The sequence below is a fragment of the Cynara cardunculus genome (assembly GCF_001531365.2).
Source record: "Cynara cardunculus var. scolymus isolate 2C chromosome LG 1, CcrdV1, whole genome shotgun sequence".
In the NCBI taxonomy this organism is placed as follows: domain Eukaryota; kingdom Viridiplantae; phylum Streptophyta; class Magnoliopsida; order Asterales; family Asteraceae; genus Cynara; species Cynara cardunculus.
In genome coordinates this window covers 7,002,167-7,027,159 of record NC_037528.1, presented here as the reverse complement: position 1 = coordinate 7,027,159, position 24,993 = coordinate 7,002,167, and the positions used below count along the sequence as shown (strand labels likewise).

General features: G+C 32.4%; 3 protein-coding genes across 5 annotated transcripts; 2 read left to right on the top strand and 1 right to left on the bottom strand.

Moving 5' to 3' along the window:
• The first annotated feature begins 2,706 nt into the window (after positions 1–2,706).
• On the top strand, positions 2,707–6,193 carry LOC112512163 (probable tocopherol O-methyltransferase, chloroplastic). The gene is made up of 6 exons (XM_025118028.1): positions 2,707–3,049; positions 3,989–4,158; positions 4,565–4,669; positions 4,807–5,010; positions 5,073–5,175; positions 5,723–6,193. Exons 1-6 carry the CDS (start codon positions 2,707–2,709, stop codon positions 5,824–5,826), a joined length of 1,029 nt encoding a protein of 342 aa, XP_024973796.1. The 3' UTR covers positions 5,827–6,193.
• Positions 6,194–10,750: 4,557 nt separating this feature from the next.
• On the top strand, positions 10,751–14,668 carry LOC112528192 (probable tocopherol O-methyltransferase, chloroplastic). Its single transcript, XM_025139160.1, has 6 exons — positions 10,751–11,090; positions 12,810–12,979; positions 13,360–13,464; positions 13,594–13,797; positions 13,872–13,974; positions 14,565–14,668. The coding sequence occupies exons 1-6, from the start codon at positions 10,751–10,753 to the stop codon at positions 14,666–14,668; spliced, it is 1,026 nt and encodes a 341-aa protein (XP_024994928.1).
• Positions 14,528–20,106, bottom strand: LOC112515663 (mitochondrial inner membrane protease subunit 2-like). Of its 3 annotated transcripts, XM_025122579.1 has the most exons (6): positions 20,050–20,106; positions 19,071–19,283; positions 18,918–19,008; positions 16,722–16,887; positions 15,592–15,697; positions 14,528–14,660 (listed from the first exon to the last, which is right to left on the bottom strand). In XM_025122579.1, the coding sequence occupies exons 2-5, from the start codon at positions 19,234–19,236 to the stop codon at positions 15,593–15,595; spliced, it is 528 nt and encodes a 175-aa protein (XP_024978347.1). In that variant the 5' UTR covers positions 19,237–19,283; positions 20,050–20,106; the 3' UTR covers positions 14,528–14,660; position 15,592. The 3 variants fall into 3 exon arrangements, with proteins under 3 accessions (XP_024978347.1, XP_024978339.1, XP_024978352.1); XM_025122571.1 differs by lacking the exon at positions 14,528–14,660 and having other exon boundaries at positions 15,386–15,697; XM_025122584.1 differs by lacking the exon at positions 14,528–14,660 and having other exon boundaries at positions 15,386–15,697; positions 18,918–18,990.
• Positions 20,107–24,993: the final 4,887 nt, after the last annotated feature.

Sequence of the window (24,993 nt, the reverse complement as noted above, 5' to 3'; positions counted from 1 at the left end):
TCTTTTAATTAATATATTATATTATTTTAATTTTTCTTTATATCTTGTTTGTATTAATATATTATATTATTAAATATTATTTTATTTATACCCTAAACTCTAAAATAATGTAATTGACTAATTTTTCAAGATGTTTTTTTGTAATTTGACATGCTTATCAGTTAACTTTTGAGAAACATGATTTGTTCATCACTTATTTATCAACTATCAACTACTTTTTCAGGCCACCAGCTAACTTTCTAAAATAGAGAATCAAAAGTTAAAATCTTTATTTTAGAGATTACATGTTTAATAATATTATTCAAATATTCTATAATTTTATATTCTCAATAAACTTTTTAAAAATATATAGATACAATGATATTAATTCAACTCTCATTGGTAGGATAAATAAAAAAAAACTTATTTCTATCTTATCTTTTTGGAGTTTTAGAGAATTCTCTATATTAGAGAATGAGATAAAGAAGCTCTTTGAGCTTTATAGAGAACAAAATATTGATTTTCTTTATTTTAAAGAAGTTATTGAAGATGCTCTCAGTCACCAGCTATATTATCAATTAATTTATCAAACATAACTTTAAATTAATTTTATTAAACAAATAATTAAATCATTATTTAAAGAGTCATTTACTATTTAGTTCGGTCAATTGCACCCCTGACCTTTGTTAATTATACTCTATCCCTTACGATTAAGTTTTTTTTTTTTTTCCATTTATTTATTTGTATTACATTTTAATATTAATTATGCAAACATTAATTTTTTTTTTCTAATATCGAACTTTTACTAATATAAACATTACTTTTTTCTGATTATCATATATTTATAAAAATAATACGTCGAATATTTTATGTATAAGTTCAGTTTTTTTTTGCTTTTATTTAATTATAAATAATTTTTTTAACAATTATAAAAAATAGAACACGACCATTAAGATTGACCTATAATTTTATGATTATAACTAAATGACAAATTGCATGAAAAAGTAACGTACTTCAACTTGATTCTTATTTTGGGTAACGTACTTTCAAAACTTTCATTTTGGTACCTAAGATGTAAAGTTTTGAACATTTAAGTATCCGGGTAACCAGTTGAAGCATCAAACAATTACCATGCTGATGTTGTATTAAACTCAATATTATTTGCTATTCAACCCAATTTCATCATATCACTCACCACATTAGCATGGTAACCAGTTAATGCTTCAACTGGTTACCCGGATACTCAAATGTTTAAAACTTTACATCTTAGGTATCAAAATGAAAGTTCTGAAAGTACGTTACTCAAAATAAGAATCAAGTTAAAGTCCGTTATTTTTTCATACAATCTGTACATAATTAAACATATAATATAAGATAATTAATATATGAATATATTATCGCAAAAGAACACTCCTCTATAATATAATATACAGATAATATAATTTTCTATATATATTTTGATAGACTTTGAATCATGTGAGACCAAGGGTTTTTCGTGAGACCCGTAAGACCAATTCTTACCCTTGGATTAAATCTACAATCTGAACATTCATAATCACAAAATTGCCACAAGACTTCTCAATAATCACAAAATTGTCACCGTGCAACTTTAAACCATTAGATCATTAGCTTATAAAGTTGATCAATGAACATAAATTGGTTTTACGAGTCTCACGAAAAAAACCCTGAGTCTCACGAAAAAAACCCTGAGTCTCACGAAAAAAACCTTTAGTCTCACGTAAACCCAACTCTATATGATAATATATAACAAATCTATATACATGCTTTGTTTTAAAATTAAAATTTAATATTTTAATTATTATAAAATTGAAACATAAATAAAAAGAACTATTATATTTAATATTTTAACCCATTATTTTTTTCCCTCTCATATTAAAATATCTATTGTAGATGAAAGATTTTGCAAAGTGATTTTTTTAGAAGTTTAGACAGACGTCAACCCTCATATATTATATTACGATTTTATAAAAATATGTGTTTTTATTAAAAATGAAATTTATAAAATAAAAAATTATCGAATTTAAATATAATTTTATATGATTTTGACCCTTGATTTTTTATTTTATAAATTTTACCAAAAAACATCATTATACAAATTTTGATTCTAAAAACTAAAATGAAGAACTAAAAGTTAAAATCTCAAAAAAAAAATTATATTTATGTCCACCAGATTCCTCATTTTGGGCAATCCAACGTTGATTATAATATTAAAATATTTCATTCATTTATTAAGATATTATTTCTCTCTTTAAATATTTATTTTCAAAAAGTTTCCTATTGGTGTTCTTGGGCATTGTTTGGCAAAAATAAGTTAACGTATAAGCTAATTTATTTTATGATTACATGTTTGGATGCACATAAATATTAAAATATTACTTGAAGTAGCATTTTGATAGTTTATTATCATTTTTTCTTGTTATAACTCTCGTTAATATTAATTATTATTTATTACTATTAATTATAAATAAATATTAATAAAACTTGAATATTATTGCTATTAATTATTAATAAATATTAAAAAAATAATTAATTAATATTTATTATTTATATTAACATTAATTACTAATTATTTACGATAGTTATTATTGTTATCAATTAATTAGTATTCAATAAGAAAAATGATTAGGAGTCTGCACCACTTGTTTGGAAGCGGAGAGTGCTTTTCCACGAGTGACTTGTCTTAGGTGTACGGATAGACGCTAAAGAATGAGCGCCTTGTGCGGCGCGTGTGCATCGACGCTCCTTACCACCACCACCGTCATGCACCGAGCGACCGTCGTCAGTTGGAGTGAACGGCAGCGGTGGAACCGACGTCGAGGAGGAGCTATTAGTGCCAATGGTGGCGTGGCAGTTACGGCCGCGGATGACCAGCGGTTGAAGAAGGGAATAGCAGAGTTCTACGATGAGTCATCGGGGATATGGGAGAATATATGGGGGGAACACATGCATCACGGCTTCTACGACCCCGGCGCCGTCGTACAAGTCTCCGATCACCGCTCTGCTCAAATCCGTATGATTGAACAGGCACTCCTCTTCGCCTCTGTTCCTGGTATTTATCTAACTTCCGTTTTCTTTTAATAACCATGGTATCTCACATCTTTTAACTCCACAAATTGCATTTAAAACTTCTGAAACCAACAAGCGTGGCCTTCAAAAGGAATTTGATAGCTCCTTTGTGTTGGAACGGCACAGTTGCGAGTATAACTGTATAAACCATGACTACAGCACGTTGATTACTTGAGGAACACTTCGCTTCTCCTTTTAAATTTAAATTCATTCTGTTCGTTAGATTTTCTACTTTATCTTTCATTTCAGTTCATAGCTTCCTCGAATTTCATTTCATTCTCGGTTTGTACTCTTTAATTCGATTTAGTTGAAAAACACATATGTATTTTGTTATTTCAATTTATCAAAGTTAATTTCCGATTAGTGCTCTTTAATTCAATTCATAGCCACTCCCGTCCTTAGAATCTGTTATGACTTCTATATTTCATATCTAAGAACTGAAAAATACCAGTCAGAAATTATAGAGGAAATTCATGGAAATAGTGTTCTGGGGGAGAGCGATGTAAAAAATCTATAATGTACGTCGTTTTAGAAGGTAGTATTAATGTTCATGCCAATTTTGAAGTGATAAACAACAGATTTGGTAGGATTTTTTTGAATCAAACGAGTAAAGTTAGCTTCTATTTTGCTTAGATTGTCAGATTCTTCTCATTCTTATTAGCCTCCTGTATTTAGGTCAGCTTTTCTCTTCTTTTCATATTCTTTGATAGACTTCTTGACATTGAATGTGTTAATTGCCCTGTTAATTTGAAGAACCAGATCGAAAATTTTCAAATAAAGGATCATGAGAATTATGTTGATACCAACTGTTATTTGCCTCGCTATCTATATGTTTTCAGTTTCACTGTAAGAGGTGTTATATGATGTACTGGGTCAGTTTGGTTTGTTAGAGGTGTTCCTTGATGTAAAATTTTGCTTCCAGAGGACCCCGTTAAGAAACCTAGGAGCATAGTTGATGTTGGGTGCGGAATCGGAGGTAGCTCAAGGTACTTATCAACAAAATATGGAGCAGAATGTTATGGCATCACCCTCAGTCCTGTACAAGCCGATAGGGGTCAGGCCCTTGCTGCTGCCCAAGGACTGGCCAACAAGGTATCATGATTTACGCTTTCCTTATTGGAATGAGGTCTCCTTGGAAAAAAGATTGTTGCATAACTTGACAGTCTACCAGATGTAATCAGCTAGCAATTTCCGACCTCTGAATGTGGGTGGTGGTGATGAATTTATTATAGTTTTACAATTTTTCATGGAGATCATAATCAAGTTGCTGTGTGAGCCTACTTTTTTTAGCATCAATCTTCATAAAACAGTTTTAACCCCTAAAACGATAAGAACCGAGTCAAGTTTAACCTCTAAGAACTTGCAGATGTAATATTTGTATTCGTAATGTTATGAGAATAGACAAGTTGTTATCATTGCAAATGATTTAGTGCCATTGTGGAAATTGAATGTTTTCCCTCATTGAGTTTTTGAACTAACCATGATGAACAATGAACAGGTCTCATTTCAAGTTGCAGATGCTTTGAACCAGCCTTTTCCTGATGGGAAGTTTGATCTGGTTTGGTCTATGGAGAGTGGAGAGCACATGCCTGACAAACTAAAGGTTCTCATCTTCCTTCACATTTCTTTAAGTCCCTTTAGTCCATCCCATTCAGGTTTAAATTCCCTTGCTACAACTCGAGTGCCAATTGTCATGTGTTCTGTTTTTCATGCTACTTCCTTCATTTCTGAATCTGACAGTTTGTTAGTGAGTTGGCTCGAGTGGCGGCCCCAGGAGCCACAATAATCATAGTCACTTGGTGCCACAGGGACCTTTCTCCTAGCGAAGAATCCCTACGCCCAGAGGAGAAGAGGATTTTGGACAAGATATGTGATGCATTTTATCTTCCTGCTTGGTGTTCTACTGCAGATTATATAAAATTACTGGAATCCCTTTCCCTTGAGGTAAATTTCATCACTTCTTTTTAACTACCTTTACCTTCCAAATTGTGAACCCTTTTCCTCAGGATATCAAAGCAGAAGATTGGTCGGAAAATGTTGCTCCATTTTGGCCTGCTGTGATAAAGTCTGCATTGACTTGGAATGGTCTAACTTCATTGCTACAAAGCGGTAATTAGCTTTCCCTCCTCTTTTCCCTTATGCTTGATATGTTTGTAACTGATACTGTTTGCAAAGCGGATGAGCTTAACCTTGAGACCCTCTGTAATTAGTCAGGGTGTGTTCCGCACATCCACGGTTATAAAAAAAACTAAGAGCATCTCTAATGCAAAGTTTTTGTAAGCAAAAAGTGGAGTGGCCTGTAAAACTATCATTGTAGAGAGTTCTTATAAAAACCTCACCGTCTTTGAGTTTTTTACAAGAACCATGGTTTTTTTTTTTCACCATGAAGTGACAATTTCATAGTTTTTTAATATATTTTATTGATTTTATAATAATTATTGATGTTGAAAAAAATACATGGGCCTAAAAAAGATTCTTATAAAAACTATCATTGTGTACTTCTATAGGGGTTCTTAATTTGATAAGTTGGAAATGAGGTGGCAACAAAAGAGTGGAAAAATGAGTTTCTTAGAAGAACCTCTATTAGAGATGCTCTTAATTAGGCTTCTTGTTGTTGGGTAATTAACATACATCTTTTGTCACTTAATTTGGGTAGGATGGAAGACTATTAAAGGGGCATTGGTAATGCCATTGATGATTGAAGGATTCAAGAAGGATGTGATCAAATTCTCCATCATTACATGTCGAAAGCCTGAATAAGTGGTGCAACTCTCAAATTATTACTGTTTCTGCCACATTGGTAGCTAAGCAATACACAAAACAAAATTCTTAAACTCAAAAATAAAATCATGGCACCGGAGTTTGAAACTCCGACTACCTTCAAGAATTGTAACTTGTAAGAGTCGTACACAATTCTTCTAGTTCTAGATAAGGGGTTGAGTGAGAGTGTGAGACGTATGCATTCTTCACACTTTTTATGATGGAAAAATGTGAAAGCCTATTGTGAAGTCTTTGTCGATTCTATATTTAGAAAGTTACGACCTTGGTTGTCGGTCATGAAAGGACGGTAGCTCGTCGTCTTGTAAAAAACACCACTCAAGTTTAAATTGCTTGTTTAGTCAATTAGTCTTCGTGTTTATTATACGTTATTTATGATTGATGAACTTGATTTTTGGTATTTTAAGAGTAAACTACAAATTTGATCCCTATGGCTTATCAAAAATATTTTTCGTCTCATGTAGTTTTGAAATTACAAGATGGTCATTATAGTATGACATAACGTCTGGATCTGCTCCCTTCCTCTGACAGCTGTTAAAAGCATTCGTTAAATGAGGGTTATTTTCGTCCTTTCATCTATTTTTGTTTGTCTTTTATCCAATCAAAACCATAAGGACCAAAATCATAAATTGATTTTGTTTGGATAAAAGACAAAAAAATAGATAGAAGGATGAAAATGTCTCTCACTTAATGAAATTTTTAATGATCGTTTTATAGTTTACTCAAACTTTAGATCAAGACATTTTTGCAAACCATGATGGTCATCTTGTAGTTTCAAAACTGTAGGGATGAAAAATGTTCTTTTTAACAAACCATAGGGACCAAATTTGTAGTTTATTCAAACTTTAATTATAGGTGCTATAAAAGACGATGCAAATTGCATCAAAGTAGAATGTGTATTTAGTTATGAGTTGTTTTTCACGGCTTGCATTCTCGTTCCTTCCTTTCGGTTGAGATCCTGAACTCCGTTTTTTCATGTTTAAAGATGAAATTAGAATCATGTTTGGTTTGCAGGAATGGAATGAATTTAGAGGAATTCTGATTTCAAATTCACTCCAATTCCATGTTTGGTTTGTTGCATTGTTTGGATTTGAAATCCTTAAGGGGTGCTTGAGATTTCGTAAGATTGTATGAGATAAGGTTTTAAAACATTTTAATTTTTAGTAATCGATTAATAAAAATGTAATTTGATTATTTTTTGTATAAATTATTTATAAATAATGGAATCCAATTTTTTTCCAAATCCTACAAACCAAACACGTCAATTATTTCAAATCCCTATATGAAATCTGAATCCCTCATAATTAATCATGCAAACCAAACAGACCCTAAATGTTGTTGAATGGATAAAATTATAAGTGAAATATATTAATTGTGATAAGCAATGTTGTTTTGTTTTCCGTAACATACACCACAAAATGAGGTTAACAACATTTATAAGGTTTCTTAAAACTGTGAAATTAATGAAATCAGGAATTATATATAATCGTCAAAGAAACGTTTGATATTTGACGTTATAATGGAGCTAAACTATGAAATAATAAGTTTCGTATGATATTCTCTCTGTCTGTCTGTCCACATCCATATTAAATAGATTTAAAATTAGAGTTCTTTTAATATATTTATAATATGGACTAACAAAAAGTAACACTTAATTAATGGCTTTGGATTTTAACATAAATCGGAGCACTTTCAGTGATTGTTCATTTGTGCTCTTTGATTTGAAAGCACCATCTACGGGCTATATATATATGACTCTAAATCCTTTGATTTGCATTCTATCTTATAAATAGGTACATAAAATAATTAATTGAAAATGAAAACGATCAAATTCCGTGTGATTTTATTCCAACGGTTAATACAATAGTGTGCAAGCGATATGGCCCGCGACTTCAGTTTGCAAACAATGTCGTATGAATCACGTGTAATTTTATACATAATTATAGTGTAAAATAAAATAGGTTTATATAGTAAATCACGTATGATCTGATCCTTTTCTTATTCTATGATTTAATTATTGTTTTCGTATGAACTTAACTCTAAAAATAAAATAGGCCAAATATGTTCATCGGGCTAAAAATATGTCCAAAATCTATATATTTAAATACTGAAATCATTTCATTTAAATAACCCATATTAATATTTTAAATAATATTAAATTTATCAACCATTTATATAATTCAGAAAAAGGAAAATGATAAAAGGAGTGTTGGCGGACCACACGAGCATAGAAATTTTTTGTTTTGATCCAAACACATTTTGATGTACTAGAAGAGTACTCATACAATGCAGCGAGATAAATCTTCATTTTAATATCTAATTTTTATTCTTTTCTATCGATGTAATACGATTTTATGTGTTTTTAAGAAAACGATAATATTTTTATTTTTGAATTAAATATAAATTTAAATATAGCATAAAAATTTGAAAAAAATAAATAAATCAATATTAGTATCAAATCAACTATTTAATAATTCTCGTTTTTTATGTAACTTTTTTAATTCAATTTTTTATTATACGTTACTTTAGATTTAATAACAAAATAATTTATTTTTAGTTTATATAATTTTTTATAAGGATAATAATTAAATGTTCTATCAGAACTCAATTATTATCTTAATTATAATTTAGATTTTTTATATTTAAAATGAATGTTTATCCTGTATTTGATTATGTTTATTTGCATTTAGTTACGCGAATTTAAAAATTGAGCTTTAATAAGTTGTACTTATGCAAAATTATTTGTAATCTTGAATTTTAAGTAATGTGCATCAATAAACAGTACTTTATGCACAAAAATGGTTTATAAGAGTTTTTGTCAAATGCTTTATAATATAGTATAGATTATTCAATATGTTCGTCTATTCTTTGCCAAATTAGTCGAGTCAGTGCACCGTGAAACAAGGACTAATAATATCAATATGAATCTGATTTCAAAACAAATCAATGAAGCTATGCTATTATCGTACCTACATTTAGAAAAATGATTTGATATTACCTTTTTATGAATATCTTGTCATTGTCCGAGAGAGTTTTATAATTTTTCTAAGGGCAAATTGCATGAAAAAGTAACGTACTTTAACATAATTCTTATTTTGTGTAACGTACTTTCAAAACTTTCATTTTGGTACTTAAGATGTAAAGTTTTAAACATTTAAGTACCCGAGTAACCTGTTGAAGCATTAAATGGTTACCATGCTGATGTGGTTAGTGATGTGGTATCCAACTCAGTATCATTTGCTATTCAACCCAATTTCATCTCATAACTCGTTACATCGGCATGATAACCGATTAATGCTTCAACCGGTTACCTGAGTACTTAAATGTTAAAATTTTACATCTTAGGTACTAAAATAAAAGTTTTGAAAATACGTTACCCAAAATAGGAATCAAGTTAAAGTACGTTACTTTTCATACAATTTGCCCTTTTTCTAATATACATATTAAATCTTAAAATGTCTAAAAGATAAAGAATTCATTTGTTTCCAACGGTTCTCTACCTTCCGACTTTGATTATATTATTAAAATAGATTTAATATCTTAACAAAATCTCAAATAATTTTTATATGAAAAACGAAAATTTTTATCAGTGTAAACAATGAAAAAAAAAACAATTTCTCGATCTTTAAGCAAAAACTTTTTGAAAGATCTCCAAATTTAAAGATCTTTTATCTTCTTTCTCTCACTTTATTTATTTTAAAGTTAAAAATAAGTCTAAAATCACTAAATTCTACATTATCTTTCTTCCGAATAATCTCTTACAGATTCTCTAAAAATTATTTTTAATAGTTCTTTAAAATAAATAAATAAATAATAAATATTTTAAAAACTACCATTCTATCATCGATCACTACTGGGTCGGTTGGTGAGTCATCCAAAGACCTGCTATTAACGCCAGTTTATCTGTCACTCGTGTTATTTCAACTAAAGTATTTTTTTTTTCAAATTTAGAGAACAACTCTAAAATTAAATACATGGCAGAAAAAAATAGAGTTTTTTTTTTTAAATCATCCTTAACTAGTTTAGAAAAAAGAAACTCTTTTATTAAATGTCCCAAATATCCCAAAAAAATATAAATAAAATTGAAATCTTAAAAAAATGTTAAAATTAAATATATATTTTTCCGAGATTTTAACATTTAATTTTCTAATTTCAATATTCTTAATAAGTATATAAAAATTTTAAATATATATATATACTATATTACAAAACATTTGACAAAAACTCGTAAAAATCATTTTTTATGCATGAAATACTGTTTATTGATGCATATTACTTAAAATTCAAGATTACAGGTAATTTTGCATAAGTACAACTTATTAAAGCTTCATTTTTAAATTCGTGTAACTAACTACAGATAATCAAATACAAGATAAACATCAATTTTAAATATAGAAAACTTAAACTATAATTAAAATAATTATTGAGTTCTAACAGAATGTTTAATTATTATTTTTATAAAAAAGTATATTATTAAATCAAAAATAATTTTTTTTATTAAATCTATTAAATTATAATAAAAATTGAATTAAAGAAGTTAAACAAAAAAAACGAGAACTATTAAATAGTAATTTGATATTAATATTTATTTTTTTTTTTCAAATTTTCATGCTTATCCTCAAATTTAAATTCATTCAAAAATAAAAACATTATCGTTTTCTAAACATAAAAGCGTATTATATCACTAGAGACAGAATAAAAATTAAATATTAAAATCGAGATTTATCTCGCTTCATTGCGGGAGTAGTTAAAATTAAATGAACTTGTTCTAAAAACTAAATTTCAATATTTGTTGAAGAATATAAATTAAAAGGTGCTGGTGCTGGTGCTGGTGCTGTGTGCGACACAAGTTTGGAAGCGGAGAGCACGAGTAACTTATTTTGGGTGTACGGACAAACACTAAATAATGAGCGTGTTGTACGGTGTTTATGTGTCGACACTCCTTACCACCACCGTCACGCACCGAGCGACCCTCGTCACTTGGAGTGAACGACAGCGGTGGCACCGACGTCGAGGAGGAGCTATTAGTGCCAAGGTTGGTGCGGCGGTTACGGCCGCGGATGACCAGCGGCTGAAGAAAGGAATAGCGGAGTTCTACGATGAGTCATCGGGGATATGGGAGAATATATGGGGAGAACACATGCATCACGGCTTCTACGACCCTGGCGCCATCGTACAAATCTCCGACCACCGCTCTGCTCAAATCCGTATGATTGAACAGGCACTCCTCTTCGCCTCTGTTCCTGGTATTTATCTAACTTTTGGTTTCCTTTAATAACCATGATCTCGCATCTTTTAAGTCCACAAATTGCATGCAAAAATCAAACCAAAGAGCGTGACCTTTGAAAGGAGTTTGATAAGTTCATGAAATTTTAAAGGCAAAACCTTTTTTCGTGAGTATTTCTATACGCAAAATCAATCAATAATAATATTATCTATCTTTATCATTTTTGCGTTGCATTGTCAATTCGTTCCACCATAAAAGAAGTCCTATGATATCATGGACGATCCCAAAAAAAAATTCAAACGGTGACACCATTTGGTTATAAGAAACAAATATAGGGAAGATATTCCAAATGGTGGCACCATTTAATTATAAAAAACAAATATAGGGAAGTTTTTTCAAACGATGGCGCCATTCGACTAATAACATGACACTATCAGGATTCGAATTCGGGTCTGGGGTGGAATTAAAGCCTTGCAAACCAACTCTATCAAAGAAAATTTGTTCTTATTGTAGTTTCAAAATACATATGGTGATATACAACAAATTAATACGGTTTGCACATTTTACGAATCTAATTTTTTTTACCATTCGACAGAGAAATAATACGGTCGCACATGCCACTGTTGGCACCACTATAGGTCCGTTTATGTATGATATACATTTCATATATAGATCAACATAGTTTGAGGTCACCATATAAAACACTTGGGGTTCCATGTCACCTCATGTTAATGTTTTTCATCACCATTTAAACTTTTAGGATTAAAACAAACTTTTTCAAAACCATCAATATTAGAATCAAAAATCCATGTTGGTTATAGCGTGAGATCTTATTACTGTTTTAGAGATCATGTACTCGATATTAAGTTAATTAGAAGTCAATAATGTATGAAAAACAAAAGTACTTTTAAAAATACTAAATATATATATAATTAGACCGCCTCCTATGGTTGATAATTTTTTTTAAAAAAATAGAAAATTTTAATTAATAACAAGAAGTCCATTATATTAATACAATAGGATATGCTAAATACACCTCTACCTACTAATTTCCTTTTTCACATACATCAATATCAAAACTTACATTTTATATTTTCATCGTATGATTTGATTTTGACATAAACAGCGATGTATATAGCAAAACTCATATAAAAATATAGTTCATGCGGATGGAATAATAAAAAAAGTTAGTAAGAGATGAATGATAGAAAATATATCAAGCTTTCTAGTCAAATAATTTAAACTTTGTTACTACATGAAAAAGACCGGAAAAACAACGAACAATACTATAAAATTAAAGACCAATTAACTTATTACACATTTTCTCCAATGAAATTAATTAATACATGTTTGAACCCTTAATACGATACCAAGTTTTTTTTTGGGTCTAGTTACCAAATATATATATTTATTTGTTTATTTATTTACTAATTTTTCTTAATCTATTATTATATATGCTAAAAGAATTGGTCCTCCGGACCATGGACGTGAGTCCGTCCCAGCCTCCCTCCCCAACCCTGCCTTTGGAATGACACACTTCGAGTATACCTGTATAAGCCATGACTGTAGCTGTGTAGCACGTTGATTACTTGAGGAACACTTCCCTCCTTTTGAATTCAGTTTCATTTGTTCGTTCGATTTTCTAATTTCCTTTTGAGTATACCTTTATGACGTATTGGGACAGTTTAGTTTGGTTCGTAGTAAGAGGTGTTGTATGATGTAAATTTGTTGCTTCCAGAGGACCCAGTAAAGAAACCTAAGAGCATAGTTGATGTTGGGTGCGGAATCGGAGGTAGCTCAAGGTACTTATCAACAAAATATGGAGCAGAATGTTATGGCATCACCCTCAGCCCTGTACAAGCCGAGAGGGGTCAGGCCCTTTCTGCTGCCCAAGGATTGGCCAACAAGGTATTATGATTCATGTTTTCCTTCAAAAAAGGATTGTTGCATAACTTGACAGTCTGTCTGTCTACCAGATGTAATCAGATAGCAATTTCCCACCTCTGAATGTGGGTGGTGGGGATGAATTTATTATAGTTTTCACAGTTTTACATGGAGATCATAATCAAGTTGTTGTGTGAGCCTACTTCTTGAGCATCCATCCTTATAAAACAGTTTAACCCCTAAAACCATAAGAATCAAGTCAAGTGCAATCTCCAAGAACTTGTCGTGTAAATATCGTATTCTGAATGTTAAGAGAATTGAGACAAGTGGTTAGAATTTGGTGCCATCGTGGAAATTGAATTTGTGCATGGGGTTTTGAACTAACCATGATGAACAATAAACAGGTCTCTATTCAAGTTGCAGATGCTTTGAACCAGCCTTTTCCTGATGGGAAGTTTGATCTGGTTTGGTCTATGGAGAGTGGAGAGCACATGCCTGACAAACTAAAGGTTCTCATCTTCCTTCACATTTCTTTAAAGTTCCTTTAGTCCATTCCATTCGAGTTTAAAATCCCTTGCTACAACTTTAGTCATGTGTTCTGTTTTACATGCTACTTCCTTCGTTTCCGAATCTGACAGTTTGTTAGTGAGTTGGCTCGAGTGGCGGCCCCAGGAGCCACAATAATCATAGTCACTTGGTGCCACAGGGACCTTTCCCCTAGCGAAGAATCCCTACGCCCAGAGGAGAAGAGGATTTTGGACAAGATATGTGATGCATTTTATCTTCCTGCTTGGTGTTCTACTGAAGATTATATAAAATTACTGGAATCCCTTTCTCTTGAGGTAAATTTCATCACTTCTTTTTAACTACCTACGTCCGCACCTTTACCTTTCAAATTGTGATCCCTTTTCCTCAGGATATCAAAGCAGCAGATTGGTCAGAAAATGTTGCCCCATTTTGGCCTGCTGTGATAAAGTCTGCATTGACTTGGAATGGTCTAACTTCATTGCTACAAAGCGGTAATTAGTTTTCACTCCTCTTTTCCCTTATACTTGATGTGTTTGTAACTGATACTGTTTGCAAAGCGAAAGAGCCTAGCCTTGAGGCCCTCTGCAATTAGTCAAGGTGTGTGCAAGTTGACCCACACATCCACAGTTATAAAAGAAAAACTAAGAGCATCTCTAATGCATGGCTTTTGTAAGTAAAAACTGAAGTGACTTGTAAGAACTATCATTGTGGACAGTTCTTATAAAAACCTCACCGCCTTTGAGTTTTTGTACAAGAACATTGGTTTTTACCATGAAGTTTGTGTGAAGCGACAATTTCCTAGTTTTTTAATATATTTATTGATTTTATAATAATTATTGATGTTGAAAAAAAAGATTCTTATAACAACTATCATTGTGTACTACCATGTGAGTTCTTAATTTGATAAGTTGGAAATGAGATGGCAACAAAAAAGTGGAAAAAGAAGTTTCTTATAAGAACCTCCGTTGGAGATGCTCTTAAATTAGGCTTCTTCTTGTTGGGTAATCAATATACATCTTTTTTCACTTAATTTTTGTTGTTGGGTAATCAATATACATCTTTTTTCACTTAATTTGGGTAGGATGGAAGACTATTAAAGGGGCATTAGCAATGCCATTGATGATTGAAGGACTCAAGAAGGATGTGATCAAGGTCTCCATTATTACATGTCGAAAGCCTGGATAAGTGGTGCAATTCTTAGATTATTATTGGTAGCTAAGCAATACACAAAATAATAAACTAAAAAATAAAATCATGCTTAAAGAATTGCAAGAGTCGTACACAATTCTTCTAGTTCTAGACAAGGAGTTGAGTGAGATCTTCACACTTTTTATGATGGAAAAAGGTGAAGTTCATCACAAAGTCTTCGTCTATTCTGTATTTAGAAAACCTTGGTTGTGAGTCATGAAAGGACGGTAGCTCGTAAATTCGTAATCTTGTAAAAGTAAATTCTACATATGAACTTAAGTTTGTTTTAGTACCATTCGTACTTCAACAAAATACGGCACTCTGAGTTTAAATTGCTTATTCTTCCTATTTATTATTAGATTATGATGGATGGATTTTATTTTTTGTGTAAAATTTTAATTATGGGTGTTAAAAAATACAAATTGCATCAATATTGAATGTATTTTCTCATGTTCTTATTTTGGGGTTCTACTTTTAAAAAGCTTTATTTTGAGAATTGTAGCATCTATTTGATGCAATTATGAAAATACATTGTTTTTTGAGTAATTAGGGGAACATAATATAATTTTGTGAAAAAGGGAATGTGTGATAAATTTGTAACCGAAAAATCATTTATGAAAACATTTAATAAATTTCTGTTGTCTAATAATTTTGTGGTAAACATCAAAAATAAGTTTTTAAAAGTAGGTTTTTCATAAGCAGAACCAAACAAAATTAACAAAACATGCTTTATTTTAATTCAATTTGGTTTTAGAAAGCATCAAATCAAAATCAAGGGCTAATAATACGAACATGAAATTGATTTTAAATCCATTATCTAACAACCGAGGCAAAGAACGAGACCCTGATCCTCCATGTATGAATTCAGACGTCGTCATAGAGAAAAAGAATGAGCAAAATGCGACAGAATACTCACTCACCTTAGAAGCCAAGTCCACCTCCAGGAAGCTTTCTATCGATTTTCCCAACTCTTTGAGGGGGCCACAGAATGTGTGTAACTCTTCCACGAATTAACCCCAATGGAATCTGTAAAACAATTATATAAAGATCAATAAATTGACATGCTCAAAGTAGGCAAGTTGTTGCATATCAAAAAGAAGACACATCTTTTCTACATATCATGCTATTGGACCTCCTCAGGGACACTGAGGATTCTCCGGACTATTATGTTCAGGACCCCATGAGATTAGTCCGGATGCACACAAACTGGCCCAGACACCAATGGTTAAAAAAAAAAGCTATTGGACCTTTTCAGTGAACAAGGTTTATAACCAATCTGTCTTTACTTGGAAGCAGCTACATGTGGATCAAACCCTGTTAGCATCCAAGGAATGTCCATGTACAAGGTTCCTCATATTATCTTTTTAAAGCATGATATGTTGTCCACACCAAAACCAAATGACACCCCTTGTGTCCGATTGGTTTGAGCTTGGGCTTTAAAGGTCAAAAGTGTCTGGAGGTCCCAAGTTTGAATCCAAAGAGGAGTAAAAAAAAACCTTGTGGCCACGGAGGTTCAAATGCGTTGACTCCGGGCTACCCACGAAGCAGGTGGTCACCTTGGGATTAGTCGGCTCAGATAGCGAGTTGGATATCCAGGTTAATCAAATAAAAATGAAACCCTCAGTAAATCTCACATAGAGGTAGGGTCTATAGGTGAGGGTGTATACAAACAAGCAACAAGTACATTAAACAGAAAATGCATCAGCATCTATCATATTTGTGGCATATTTGTGGTTTTCAGGAGAGGTCTGGGATTCAACTCCAACCACTACCCATTTGCCCATGATGGGATCGGTACGGTGGGGGTGCTCCAGAGGGTGATGTCATATTTTTGCAGAATGAGATGCTAACTAAGCATTGAAAACATGACATGCCCCAAACAGGGCAATACCGGGTAACTATGATAGGGACATGCCTTCAAGTGCTTTGAGGAGCCTGCATCACCAACCCTAGGCGCCACATGACGCTAGGGAGGTTTGGGCAGCATTTTTCACATCCACCATGGTGAAGCACAAGGGATTTGGTAATGTCGTTTTCAAAGCCAACATACCGGGCCAAAGGATCTGGAGTCCAAGCTATTGGTCGGATTGTCTCCTTCAACCCAACAATGTCCTTCAGGAATCTTCACAGCATCATACGAGTATGGAACACTGATCCAATCACCTGGCATGGCAGTTATACGTTTTATGTGTTTCTCCTTGTAACTACTTGGAGAGCTGCAAAAGGATAGAAACTATTCAATACATGATAGGCCTATCCGAGTTAAACTCAGCAACATACTCCATGAGAATCAAGATTCAAAACAGGAAAGTTCAGTGCAAATAATAACATTTATATTGGTGAATTGTCCAGTCCTTGTTCAATTCACAACAAAACAGAATACAACATTCACAAATTTATGACTAATACCATAATGGCACAACCTCATAACTCTTAATTACCAGCTAGCAGTAAATTGGTATGAGAAGAAACATCTGGAGATTTAATATATTTTATCAACAAAAGCATTGTTTTAGGATCACAGTGTCATTTTGAAATTACAATTAGTTTAATGTACTTCACAAACCATGCATGCAGAGCAACTTTAACAGGGGTTGGAAGTCAAAACTGTCGCATTTTGATATAAAAGATGATATGGATGGTGTTACAAACTAAATGCCAACATTTTCTAGCTGTAGTAGTTCTCTGAACTTTATTGTTAATTTCAAAATCTTCCTGAATTCAAAAATCCGCATATCTTGTGGCTGAAACCCTTGACACCTACGGTCAAATCGTACCTTTGGAAGATGTTAGAACCGAGGACCTCAATCAAACTGAGCATCTTGTTTTTGGAACAGAACATCAATCTATGGTTTCAGCTTCAAAACTAATTTTTTACCAGCTCCAAGTGGAAGGCATGCAAACAGTATGTAATGATCCAAGAAGTTATGCACAAACTGATCAGGCCTCTCATGCTGAGGGCATCAATGACTAAAAGGGTCATAGGTTTTGTGCAAAAAGTTCCTAGGATACAGAGCATGAAAGAACATTATGTGAAGGGGTTATGGGAATTGTTGATTAAACACAGAAGTAATGGGAACCTCAAAATCTGTTCCTGCATCGAATGATAGAAACTAACTGGAACTCAGATTTTGAACTTAAAATGGTAACCTAAGCATTTCAACCACACATACTTCCCCATATATCTTCTATCTCTTCATTCCAAAAAAGAACCACCATCAGCTTTTGTTTGTTTTCATCTTTATCTGTTATAATAATGAAATTCCAAATTATCATTACTACTTCTGAACCAAAAACAACCACTAAAGTTTTTAACCATAACAACAGTGCCAAAATTGGAAGTGATAATAGAAAATGGAGGTTAAATCCTCAGCTAGGCATGTGAAGTCTCTAGATAAGGATTTTGATGGGTTATAATGGGCAAGAACTAAATCAAAATTTGTACTTTAAATTGAGGTGGCCTGTTATCTTTGCTGATCTGATACCTGGTAGTCAACAAGAAAGGATACTTGGTAAAAGCAATTTATGCTGATCATCTTATGGAAAAGCTCCAACCAGAAAGAACACATGTTTATTTGTGACCCTGGGAACTCCGCATGCGAGTGGTAAGCGTAGCATTAGGTAATTTAGTGCTGACATTCAAGGTTGAGACAGTGACCTCGAGCTCCATTCTGGTGTTGAAGAGGAAGACAATCTACAGAAGCTTTATTTCAGGCTATGCTGTGAATGTGGAGTTGTCTAACAAACAAATTGCCATTATGTGCTTCTCAGAAGAAATGTAAGTCTGCTTCTTTCTTCCTCATTTACTTCCTACATCTTGTAATCAAGTATAAGAACCCACTTTTGATTTCCAGAGCTCAACCTAGTACTTTCCCTTGCATTTGCAAAGAGGTTGTTTCAGTCAAATATCCTAGGTTTGAATATCCAAAATCAAAAGTGAATTCACATTGTGGGACTGAGTGTGTTTGATAATCAAAATATCAAATCCCTACGGGTGTTGCCAATGCACACAGATCTACAGCTACTAAAGGTTCAATGAAGCTCATTGATTACTGTATGGTACACTGAGTGACCCCTGCATCTCTCAAAAATATCTGTACCTCCTTAATTCCTGTACTCAGACTGACATGGAATTATAAAGGAATGCTTATTCCAATCATATATAGTTGCATAAATAAAGGTACTCAATTATATACATGAAAACGTATAAGACAATTATGAAAGTAGCAATCATCTTAGATTATACCAGAAAACTACGACATCACCATGTGAGAACTTGTAGTCCTTCAGGCAATGTTTCTCCACCAAGACATGATCATCTGCAGATGACCCATTAACTTGACAAACACAGTCAAACTAGCATACACCAACCAGTAAGTCTTCTAAAATAGAAACCTACCAGTAAACAATCCCAAAGGCCTGCTATTGTAAGGGTTGAAAGTCGGTGACATAGAGAAACCCTGTACAGGGACAATACTAGCAATACGATCTGATATGGTGAGACCTATCAACCCACATGCGAAGGATGATTTACAGACATTCCAGAGAAAACTTGGAGTTCCCATATTTGTATCAAACTGACAAATCAAGGTCACGATGAGGCGGTATCCATCTGCAACAACAAAAACAATGAATCAAGACACTAACAAACAATAGTATTTTTGCTGCTAAGTACCTGATCCATTCCAAATAGAATCTGCTACAAACCTTTATGGTCGTATGGACTGACTCTCACCTTCAGATTTTGTAAAAATTTAGTCAAGATTCAAACTCTACTTCATTCTTTTTAAGAGCACAAGGAACAATTATGTGAACCAAATGAATCATTCCCTTCAAATTACACACATTATCAACTCAAATCTTTTCATGAATATTCTATAAAAGAAAGAGCGAATAGCCTTGTTTTGACTAATCCTCCATGGGAAGGTATCAAGAATCTGATAAATTACATGATCAACATATCAAATTAATTCAAAGTATCATCTTATCACAATTAAAGCTAATTAATTGTTTTTCCACTATATGAATAAAAATATATCTTGCTTTCCACGTAGAACTTGGTACGTTTGATAAAAACTCACATTGATTTTATTGCATATACAAAACCAGCATCACCATCAATATCTCCTTACTCGGTAATTCGCTTAACTGTTTATCCTCGGTATTATAGTGAAACTACAACTTGTTTATTAAAATACAGACGATAAATCAAACACACGCAATGTGAATAATCTGAGATGAACCTTTTTTTCATCGTAATCAAGAAATACATAGCATTTCAACAAAATTAGAACTCGTGAGCAACCTCTGAGTGCATTTGTGTGTATGCTAACTAATTTGAGATAAATAGACGGGAGGAAAGTTGAGAGAACACGTACTTGGTTCGCGGCGGAGCAACCGGCGAGGGATTTTGTTCTAGTTTTAAGTTTTTTCCCAAATTAATTTATGGGAAAATTGCATTGCAGTTAACCCACGCCAACTTTACATTAATTATTATTTTACCCTCTTAGTTTCTGTTATTTACGAGCATGTACCAAACGTTGTCGGTTTTTATGACAAAATAAATAAACTATAAATTTGGTCCCTTTAGTTTGGTGGTTATAACACTTTTTGTCCTTACAATTTTGTAACAAGATGACCATCGTGGTCTGTAGAAACGAATAGATTTGATTCCTGCTTTTGCTTCTAAAGGATGTTAAAAACTTCCGTTAAATAAGGAGCATTTTCGAATTTTTCCACTGTTATCTTATATTTGTCTAATAAATAGGTAAATTACAGGGAATAGAAATGTAACTTGCTCTAACACATTATAACCAAACCGATGACCCTTTCTCCGTACGCTATCTTCACATAGGTGAGGTGCCTAGACTGATGGTGACCCTTTCCTCTTCAATCTCTCTTCTGTGCATGTCACCCTCACACATGTGAGGAGCCTCGACCGACGGAGACCTCTTTCTCTTCCGTACGTAACCAACCTCCACTGTTTGTGAACACACTCCTAGGCCGCCTCCTACCCTAAATTTCCGAAGATGGTCATGTGTAAAGATGGAGATCTGGTGTTGCTCAGGGGTGAGGGTCATGAGGAGCTTAGACCGATGAAGCTCAAAATCGAAATCCTTGGTTATCGGAGCTCGAAAATCAAAACCTTGTTGCGGAGAGCCAGAAGTTCGAAAACTAGGTCACTAGGTTTTTTTGTTTTTCTTTGTTTCTACCGTCTTCTGAACCAATATACTGAATTTTTAGAAGCAAAAACCATCAGGTCTAAATGATACAAGATAACTCGTGAGCTATTCGAGATCGATTCGGTTAAAACTCCGTCAATACTTGACTCACACTCGAGCTCGATTCGACATATTAACGAGTCGAGCTACCCAATACCTGGCTCGAAAAACTCGTGAAATACTCGATATTTTATATAATTAGTTTTAAAATATAATCAAATTTATAATATAATGTATATAATATAATATAATAAAAATGTTTTATATTTTTAGATATTTAAACAAAATTATATATTTTTTAATTATAAAAACTAAACAATTTTTTTTTTATTAAAATCATAACTAGAAGAAAACCAAATAAATTATAAAAGTGCCATTGAAGTTCTCTTACATTAGAAGAGAAATAGTAAAGTAAGGGTGAAGAGGTATTATAAAAAAAAGATAGGGTAAATAGAGTTTGTAACTTTGTCTTTTTGATAATAAAGTTTGAGATACATCTTTTTAGTTTTATAAAATTTAAAAGAACATCTTTAAATTTATAATCTATAAAAGAAAACCTTAAAATTTTATAAATTTCAACGGATGAACTTGGTTCGAGTTTGATTCGAATTTGAATTCGAGCTTGATTTGAGCTTCAAACGAGTTCAAGCTTGAGTTCGAGTTTAAAAAACTGCAATCGAGTTCGAGTAGAGTTTAATTTTTAACTACTCACGAGTTTCTGAGTCAAGTTTAAACTTGAGAAATAACTATCGAGTTCGAGTCGAGTATACTAATACTCGAGCTTTTACTCGCATCATTTACACCCATACCCTCATTCATTGATCCAGGGGTTGTTTGATTTTAATTTTAATTCTTGAGATTTGGTTTTTGGATTGATTTTGAGGTTTTGATTTTTTTTTTGTGTGAATGACTAGGATATTATAGGGTGGTGATCGTAGAAGATGATCGGAGGAGGGGATGTGGTGGTGGCTGGAAAAGATGTCCGGGAGTTTTGTTTTGGGTTGTCGGATGTAAAAATCAAGGAGGGATTGATTTAATTAATTAATCTTTTTAAGTAAAATGTCAGAAGGGTGTAAAAAGACCCAAATACCTCTCCGGACTTTTAACAGCCCTCATGAACAGAGACCAAATTCAATTGATTTTTGCAAACCACAACGGCTATCTTATAATTTTGAAAGTATAGGGACAAAAAGTGTTGAACCTTCAAACCATGGAGACCAAATCTGTAGTTACTCTAAATGTATTTATAATTATTAAAAGTGTATGCGCACAATGCAACGAGATAAATCTTGATTTTAATATTTTGTTTTATTATTTATCTCAAGTCGATGTTATAATATGGTTTTATGTGATTTTGAAAAAAACGATAATGTTTTTTTTTTAATAAAATATAAATTTGAAAATATTATAAAAAATTGACAAACATATATCGATATTTAATTTAATTTTTTATTATAATTTAATTTAGGTTTAATGACGAAGCAATCTATATTTGGTTTAATAATATAATTTTTTATAAATAAAATAATTAATTATTTTGTTAGAACTCAATAATTATCTTAATTATATTTTAAATTTTTTATATTTTAAATGAGATGTTTATCCTATTTAATTATGTTTATTTGCAATTAGTTACACGAATTCAAACGTACAGTTTTAATAAGTTGTAGTAACGCACAATTTACTTGTAATCTTGAATTTTTAAGTAATATGCATCAATAAACAATATTTCATGTATAAAAAATGGTTTTTAAAAGTTTTTGTCAAATGTTTTACAATATAGTATGGATATTGGTTTTAAAGTAAACTATAAAATCGGTCCATGTGGTTTGTCAAAAATAAAACTTTTGGCTTTTGCAATTTTAAAATTACAATAGCCACTGCAGTTTATAAAAATGTTTGAATTTGATTTCTTCTTTTAACGGTCGTTAATTTTTCTTGCTAAATGAGAGACATTTTTATTTTTTATCGAGCTTTTTGTATATTATCCAATCAAAAACCACAATGACCAAATTTATGAAATCAGTTATGATTGAGTAAATATAAAAGAATAAAATTGTATCCCATTTAACGAAATCTTTTAACGACTATAAAAAAAGGGGACCAAATCGGAACAATTTTACAAATTACGATAGCCATCTTCTAATTTTGAAACAAAATGAACGAAAAGTGTTATTTTGTGATAAGCTATAGAGATCAACGTAATTTACTTTTAATTTTATTTAGAGTAAATTACAAATTTCGTCCTTGTGGCTATATGAGGATCTGGATTGCGTCCCCCAAACAAAATAACCATATGTATGGTTATCGTGGTTTCACTTTCGTTATGAATTGAGTTCGTTTGTAAAATTAACTCGGTTGTATAGAAGATATTTTAGTCTTTTACTTTTCTTTCTTTTAAAAATATAAAAGAAATATTCTACATTTGTCAAAAGAAAATAGGAAAAATATAATAATTATTACTAATGTTATAAAAAAGAATACGATTACCATCTATATTATATACACACGCGAAGACTTTCAAGAAAACCCAACCCGGCAATACCCAGCGTGTGACGAATGGGTCGTTTACCAAACATTTATCTGATAAGTGTTTATCGGTAAAATTTAACGTTATTATTTACTTAACGGGTAAGATTTCGGTCCACCAAAACAACATCGTATGCTACAATTTATCCGGTAAGCGCTTACTGTGGTAAGAGTCATTGCCCTCACTTACCGGGTAAGACTTTTGATCATTGTATCGCTCTTACCGGGTAAGATTCGTGGTCCTTACCATATTGATCCGGTAAGGTAGTGTGAATTGGTAAGCGCTTACCCTGATAAGTGTTTGATAAGACGCAACTCTCAACCAATCTCACCCTTCTTCCTCCCCTGTTGCCTACGTCCTCCCTCTACATCAAAGAACCCTTATCGGTGATACCCATACTTCAACAAACTCAACCGATCTCCGGCATTTTCTTCCCCTTCCTCTACGTCTTCCCTCCTATGGGTGTAAATGTCAAATCACAAGCTACTCGAGATCGACTTGGTCAAAACTCGGTCAACACCTGATTCGAGTAGGTTTGATTCAAGCCAAATTACCAAATAATCGACTCGAAAAGCTCATGAGAGACTCAATTTTTTTACATATAATTATTTTTAACATATAATTAGTTTTATAATATCTATATCTATACTATTTTATTAAGCATTTTCACTCAAAGTCTTAAAGTCTTAAATTTATAAATACCCAAAATACCCCTTTACCTATTATACTTTACTACGCCTCTTCCTTCGCTCCTGGCTACCCTCCCAAGACGCCTCTTCCTCTTCCGTCGCTCCCCTCCCATATGGCCATACTCGAATACACTCCATCTCTCATCCCAAAGTGACGATTCAAAAACTCAGATTATGATTCAAGCTCCATTYAAAMGCTTCTCGATCCCTCGAKCCTTCCATCGCTCCTCAATCCAGGTAATCGATTCAACATAGAGTACAACTTATTGATTCACATTTAGAATATAGGTGGCAACACTACTCTCAAAAATATCATCTTCCCAAATACGCMTCTCCTTTGCTTAGGTCATAAGAAATGTGGAGATTTTGAAACGACACATGGAAGGGCATTGGTTTCTGGTTTGGTTCTCCACAAATATGGCTAAAAATGGCGAAGAAAAACAAAAAGGTATGTATCTACAATTTTCTATTTGATCAATAGATAGGTGTTGTTGAATGAATCAACGATTTTTGTGGAGAACCAAACCAGAAAACAAAACCCCTAAATCTCCAAAAGTCATTTTAAAACAGAAATTAATAGGTAGGTAGGTGTTTTATTGAATGAATCTACAATTTTTCATTTGATTTTGCTATCCAGGTCGCATTTATTTCTGTTAACACTTGAAGAACAAAAATATAGCAAGAAAAACTGATGGAGACGAAGTCTCTGTTGTTGTGATGAAGAAGAAAATGCCTACTCCACTAGAAAATAAATCAATCCATCTTTCAGGTATTTATTTGGTTTGCATAACTTTGATTCACTATATTTTCTACGAATGGGTTTGTTACAATGGGTTTGTTCTACTTGAATCTTTTGGTTTTCTCACCAACAAATTACTTTTA

Excerpts from the sequence above, each read along its gene's own strand:
- LOC112512163 (XM_025118028.1), top strand. The coding sequence starts at position 2,707 with ATGAGCGCCTTGTGCGGCGCGTGTGCATCGACGCTCCTTACCACCACC. Across the intron at positions 4,159-4,564 it reads CCCAAGGACTGGCCAACAAG|GTCTCATTTCAAGTTGCAGA; the intron begins GTATCATGATTT and ends AACAATGAACAG. Across the intron at positions 5,176-5,722 it reads AACTTCATTGCTACAAAGCG|GATGGAAGACTATTAAAGGG; the intron begins GTAATTAGCTTT and ends TAATTTGGGTAG.
- LOC112515663 (XM_025122579.1), bottom strand. The coding sequence starts at position 19,236 with ATGGGAACTCCAAGTTTTCTCTGGAATGTCTGTAAATCATCCTTCGCA. Across the intron at positions 19,009-19,070 it reads GCCTTTGGGATTGTTTACTG|TTAATGGGTCATCTGCAGAT; the intron begins GTAGGTTTCTAT and ends GTGTTTGTCAAG. Across the intron at positions 15,698-16,721 it reads ACTCCAGATCCTTTGGCCCG|ATTCCATTGGGGTTAATTCG; the intron begins GTATGTTGGCTT and ends ATTGTTTTACAG.
- LOC112528192 (XM_025139160.1), top strand. The coding sequence starts at position 10,751 with ATGAGCGTGTTGTACGGTGTTTATGTGTCGACACTCCTTACCACCACC. Across the intron at positions 13,465-13,593 it reads ACATGCCTGACAAACTAAAG|TTTGTTAGTGAGTTGGCTCG; the intron begins GTTCTCATCTTC and ends CGAATCTGACAG. Across the intron at positions 13,975-14,564 it reads AACTTCATTGCTACAAAGCG|GATGGAAGACTATTAAAGGG; the intron begins GTAATTAGTTTT and ends TAATTTGGGTAG.